The following is a 6,181-nucleotide window of genomic DNA, read 5'->3' on the forward strand; positions in this document are numbered from 1 at the left end:
TTTAAAAGATTTATTTGATGCCACATTTATTTAGAAGGAGGAGATGAACTACTACGAGAAAGGAAAAATTACAAAATCTTATAGAAGTGTCAAAGCACTCTAGGAGTAATAAAATTGGGGAGGGGCTAGCTTCCATTCTTGAACACTTGCCAAATGACAGATGCGGTATGTGTATAGACACTGGGCACTTTCCATGTGTCATTTCATTTAATTCTCAAAACTACCTTCGGAGAAAGGCATGAAACTCCTTCATTAAACATGAGAAAAATAGAGGTCTGGGGAAAGACGGGTTTTCAATCTTTCCCAGTAGTTGATTCTTAATTCAAGGAATTGTGAGCCCGATGTTTTTAGACTCAGATGTAAGCTCCCATGTGGCTGCAATAGGTAAGGTGATTAAGTGGGCTGGAGAAACCATAAGGACCTCCAGGGGAGAACAAAGTGCCAGATGCCTGGAGCAAGTGTAGGAATGGCAAGAAAGATCAGGAACATGAAAAGGCAGGTGGGATGGGTACCAGAGAACCAAAAGATAAAAAGGTGGCAGACACACAGTCCGAAGTCCAGATTAAATGGTCAGATCCTGTAGGATTTTGAAAGACAAATCCTGTAGGGACTGAGGGAACATGGTGTCAATGAGCAAAAGTAAATCTCCACTATAGAGACTTTACAAGTAAGACAGTTCCAGAACACAGCTCCGGTTGTTCATGGTTTCCAAGGTGGTAGAAGCCCACCCTGCAGGCAGTAATCAGGCAGCTGGGAACAGAGGAGTTGGGGTGGGGTTTCTGAGAAGATATTAACAGTGTCTGAACCAGTTTTTCCAATTTGACACATTTATAAGAACTTCTTTTTTTTTTTGGAGTTGGAGTCTCACTCTGTCACCTATACTGGAGTGCAGTGGCCGCTCCCGGCCACCGCAGCCTCAACCTGCTGGGCTCCAGCGATCCTTCCGTCTCAGCCTTCCAAGTAGCTGGAAGTACAGGTGCACGCTACCATGCCTGGCTAATTTTTTTTTATTTATTGTAGGGATGAGGTCTCGCCAAGTTGCCCAGGGGGGTTTCGAACCAACGGGCTCGGGCAATTCACTCACCTCGGCCTCCCAAAGTGTAGGATTACAGGCTGAGCCACTGAGCCCGGCCAAGAACTTCTTTTAATTTATGTTTTCTTCATGAAGCCTTGAAAGAAATCATTTTCATTATGTTTCTCAGTTATAATACTTTGTTAATTAGCTTAAATTAACTAATGTTTTCCTTAGGTTGTTGGATCTAAATATTTTGTGCTTTCTATTTTGTGAAGAGTTTTTGCTTCTAAGAATTTTATTTAATATATTGGTTACCAAACAAGAAAATCAGAAGCACATTGTTTAGCTCCACAGAGAACAGCCTAATTAGGAATTTACTCTTTTACTCCTTGCTTAAATCCTCTAGGTGATGCGCTTAAAGTTTTATGGTTATTCTCTTAACTATAATTTTCCTTGTGTTGATGCATACATTTAAAATATATGTTTCAATCTGGCAAAGGTCCCCCTGTCAGAAAGAACTGTCTCTCCAATTAAGGTCATTATTAATTGGGACCAGTGGCACAGGAGGTACTAAGAGTTTCTCAGTGATGACTGCAAGTACTCCAAAATACTGCCATGTCTGCCATGGTCACTGGAGTGCTGAGTATACTAGGTCACTTGGTTTGTAGAAAACCAAGATGAATTCAAGGGCATTGCTAATTGACTGTAGTCATGTAGCTGCTATCTAAAGGGGTGACAACTAGTTGGTGATGAAAATAATCCCAGACAACTTTATTATACATTCAAAAATGTTGTGCCCTTTGATTACTGTATTGCTTTTTCCTGGAAGAAAGTAAGCTGCCGGGCGCGGTGGCTCAAGCCTGTAATTCCAGCACTTTGGGAAGCTGAGGCAAAAATATTGCCTGAGTACAGGAGTTTTGAGACCAGTCTGGGCAACTTGGTGAGACCTTGTCTCTACAATAAATCAAAAATTTAGCCAGGTGTGGTGGTGCGTACCTGTAGTTCCGGCTACTTGGAAAGTTGAGGCAGAAGGATCACCTGAGCCCAGCAGGCTGAGGCAACAGTGACCACGAGCATGCCAGTGCACTCCAGCCTGCGTGACAGAGTGAGACTCTGACTCAAAAAAGAAAAAAAAAGGAAGTTTGAGATTTTTTTAATTTGGAAATAATCACATGCAATTTAATTCTAGGAAAGTAATTATGTAAAGCAACAATATTGACAAAGGAGACAAAAAATTTAAACTACTTCTAATTCTGTATTTTGCAGAACTTTTACATAATTCTATTTTTAATGAATTCTAATATATTCCTTGCAGTAAAATTGGCTCCTTCCCCTAACCAATTCTGTGTTCACTCTGATGAGGAAACATCTAAATCAGCAATCTTAAACTGTAGGGTAAACAATAATCACCTAGAGAGCTAGTTTAAAATGCTGATTCAGGAATTGATGCAGGTAGGCCACACACTACACATTAAGGGTTAAATACATGTAACATAGACTTGGATTAATAACAAAGATACTGTGTTTTGCTAAAAGTAATGCCAGAGTTTCTATTCCCTTCACAGGATGTGATACAGGGTAGAAGTAGCACTGTGTTTAGACCTCAACTTAGATTCCAACTACTAGAGACCTTTATTTCACTGTTTAAATGAAGTTCCCTTATCTGTTATTGAAAAGAAAAAGTTCAAGTCATGAAAGAAAATAAAATTATATCTATAAATTACTTAATGCTTCTAACACAAAAGGCATACATGCTTGATTTCGCTTGTTTTTTATTTTACTATTTGACTAAATTATTTTGCTCTGCTTTTTATCCATAAGTTCTCTTAGGAAGAATGCTAAAAGCAATATTAAGAGACATACATCTTTCCAAACTCTCACTGCTTTCCAGGGAGGTCAGGACATCTCAGCACTCACTGTAGTCAGATGAGGTGGGCTGTTTCTTACCAACTCAGCACCATCACTGGTGCCCTTCCAAGGCTGGGAACCACATCTTCCAAGATTCCCTTCCTTTTATGGTTATAGCTTAGAGGCTGCTAAAGAGAGGAACTGAAGCATTTGGAAGGCCAAAGTGAAGAGGCAACTGAATTCCCAAAAGGTGTGGTTTAGAGACTTGTGGCATTCTGTGGACATCTCTGTAGGTTCCCTTTGTTGGATCACAGTGACTAAAAGCAGTGACTACTCAGATTCCAGGGTGAGTTCTGGCTTCTGTGTGCACTCCAGTGCTTCAAGGTAAAATTGTTAATGACTGTTTCTTAATGCTCCAGCTGTAGCCTGCCAAATGTTCACTTCTCTAGCCACTTTCACATTTGTGTAAACTTTAATCCCTCTATTAATTCTCTTATTCCAGGGATACTTATAGTGTTTCTTTTTTCTCACCCAAGCACTTGCAAATACACTAGAGTACCCTGGTCCTTGCTCTTATGTTATACCCTCTGGCTAATATGTTTTCTAACAAATACTTATTTGATATAGGGTACCTCCAACCCACATTCCAATTCTTTTGAAATGTCCCCAGGGAAACACATCTGCTTTCAAGTAGTCTGGTTGTACTTCACCTTTAATATGTTGTTTTCCACTATTATGTTTCATAAAAGTTTGGTATCGAGTATGTCAGAATAATAACCTTTGGGTCACATTATAAATCAAAACAAAGTTAGAGCCTCCTTGGTCCTAAAATTGTAAGTAGAAGTGTTCAAAGAATAAATAGCACTGACATTTAAACTAGCTACTGGACATTTAATTCTAGCATTTTAATCATAACTTACAATTTTATCTCATCAGTTTCTTGTCATATTTGTTTTTTTTGTTTGTTTTTTTTTTGTTTGTTTGTTTTTGAGCTTTTAGAATTTTATTTTACAACTGGGTGATGTAATTTAAGTTTTTACTAACATTTTTCTGCTAAAGATACAATTTAGATCTTCGTATCTTCAAAGTAAAAATCATCAAAATAGGAACACAGAAACAGCCTACTGGTAATGGTTACACCTACATATTATTTATTTATCTCCAAACCACTGGGAATTAATTCACCAAGATTCTCTAAGCCTTCATTATTTGTATGCAACTCCAGAGAAAACTAGTTTTCTATCAATTTACAGTTCAGTAGTCATGATCAGATACTCCTCCAGTGAATACAAGTCAGCCATTGTAGAGGCAATTTTAAATTCTTCTTTTAGGTCTACTATACAGGACAAATATCTTGCCTAATATCTCACTACTTTGAGGATCAAATTTAAATGAAGTATTCAGGAACAGCCTAGATAATATGGGTGTAATCTGGATGAATCGTAGTCTAAGTCGATGGCTTGCTCTTTAGTAAAGCACAGTGATTCCAGATATGTGTTCCACAGACACAATGAGTTCTATTAACTTGGTCAGTGCAGAATAAAATATATCTGTCTACCCATAACGGTAGCATCCATTTATTTGCCTTTGTCTTATTTTGCATACATAACTCACAGACTTATAAACTTTACCAGTGACTACATTTCAGATTGTATTGCATCAGGAAACATTTGAGAGGATGTTATTTTATAGCTTAACTATTTTAAATTCATTGTTGGTCAAGTTAGCAGTGGTGGGACATTTTCTTGTAGAGACTGATTCCAAATACACTGAGCAGATGCTTGCTAGATCTACTCAATAGGCTGTATGCCTTGTCCTTCTCCCTCCGTCTGAGGCTCATGTACCACTTGACTGTTCATGGAAAGAAAAAGAATACAGAATCAGATTGGTCCTTCTCCGCTTCCAAAAAGCCAAAACATTTCAATGGCCATGTTTTCACTAAGATTTGTAACTGCTACAATAGTTCTTTGAGTTTGCTTATTAGAATGACACACACGTTTTAGGAGAGTTAATGATTTAGCTGGACAGGCAAAAAGTAAGTCACAGGATTTTCAAAAGGTGTAAGAATTCCGTTAAGATGATACATTAACTAAAGCTGCCATAAGTTTTATCAGTTTAAATTTTTTGTTTTTAAATTTCAAGGGAACAGGCTTTAACACGAGAAATAAAAGATATGCCAGTCTGTTATCTATATGTTCTTCATCTTGGCCATGAGGTCTTCCAAGCTTTCACTGGAATCTTCCACTGTTACCTCAGGTACAGAATGTTCTTGCTTTTTTGGAACTGTATATGCCACCGTAATTCCTGCAGGTAAATCTGGAATTGGATCTGAAGAATTTTTCAATTCTTCTTCTGAAACCTCAGATACCAGCTCAATACCCCACTCATTATCTTCATGTATTATCTCTTCTTCTTCTTGTACAATCTCTTGTTTGGGCAGTGCTGCTACCTTTTTCTTATATTCTTCCTGCTGCTTCCTGCAATTTCTGTCATCACACTGAGGATTTGGCTTCATGGACATAGTAGGAAAAAAGTCCTGCATTGCATTGTAACCAAGGTAGAAACTAACAGTACCAAAATTTAATAGTAACTTTAACACATTTTGTACCAACATTCCAGCAACCACTGCCATGGTGGTAGGAAGACTGGCTGCACAAACACCTTCCCGTTTCAGAGTCTTTTCGTCAATATTTGCAGCAACCACAAGTGGTGGAGCACACGCAAAACAAGCAGATTCTCCAGGAATTATGAGCTGGATGTGCCCGGAAACTGCATTTTCACTGACCCCCGATTCCATCCATGTTTGTCCAAGTTCATTACAAGCTGTATTTATTGTCATTCGAGCTTCAAAGTTGTCCACACAGCTAAGAACTAGATCAACAGGCTTTCCTTCTTCTAACCCGCCGTTACTTATTCTACCCATGAAATGTTGAAAGTTGTCCACTGTGGTTATATTGTAGTCGTATACTTCAAAAAGAACATCAGGATTAATGTTCCTCAAAGTATGTTCTGCTGCTTGAACTTTACTTAATCCCGCTTGATGAGGTTGGAAGAAAAGTCTGTTCATGTTGGCCAGTTCCACCTTGTCATAGTCAAAGAGTAGTAACTTACCAATGCCACATCTTGTCAGCATTTCAGCAGTCACACTACCAACTCCACCAACACCTACTACTGCTACAGCAAAGGTACGGATTTTCTCATAGTTGCTGACAATTCCCATGCGTTTCAATGCCATCAGGCGGCTGTAGGGGTTGGAATCCGCCACCTCCGCGTTCATGCTCTCAATGCGGGCGCGGCCGCCGCCTTCGCCGCCGGCCC

At 39.0% G+C, this 6,181-nt stretch overlaps 1 protein-coding gene across 1 annotated transcript; it reads right to left on the reverse strand.

The window, feature by feature from the left end:
• Positions 1-3,991: 3,991 nt before the first annotated feature.
• Positions 3,992-6,171, reverse strand: LOC103257183 (ubiquitin-like modifier-activating enzyme 5). The gene has a single exon (XM_008054910.2). The coding sequence runs from the start codon at positions 6,138-6,140 to the stop codon at positions 5,052-5,054; it is 1,089 nt and encodes a 362-aa protein (XP_008053101.1). The 5' UTR covers positions 6,141-6,171; the 3' UTR covers positions 3,992-5,051.
• Between the last annotated feature and the right edge of the window lie 10 nt (positions 6,172-6,181).

The sequence above is a fragment of the Carlito syrichta genome, unplaced genomic scaffold (assembly GCF_000164805.1).
Source record: "Carlito syrichta isolate Samal-C Ts95f unplaced genomic scaffold, Tarsius_syrichta-2.0.1 Scaffold301610, whole genome shotgun sequence".
Lineage (NCBI taxonomy): Eukaryota > Metazoa > Chordata > Mammalia > Primates > Tarsiidae > Carlito > Carlito syrichta.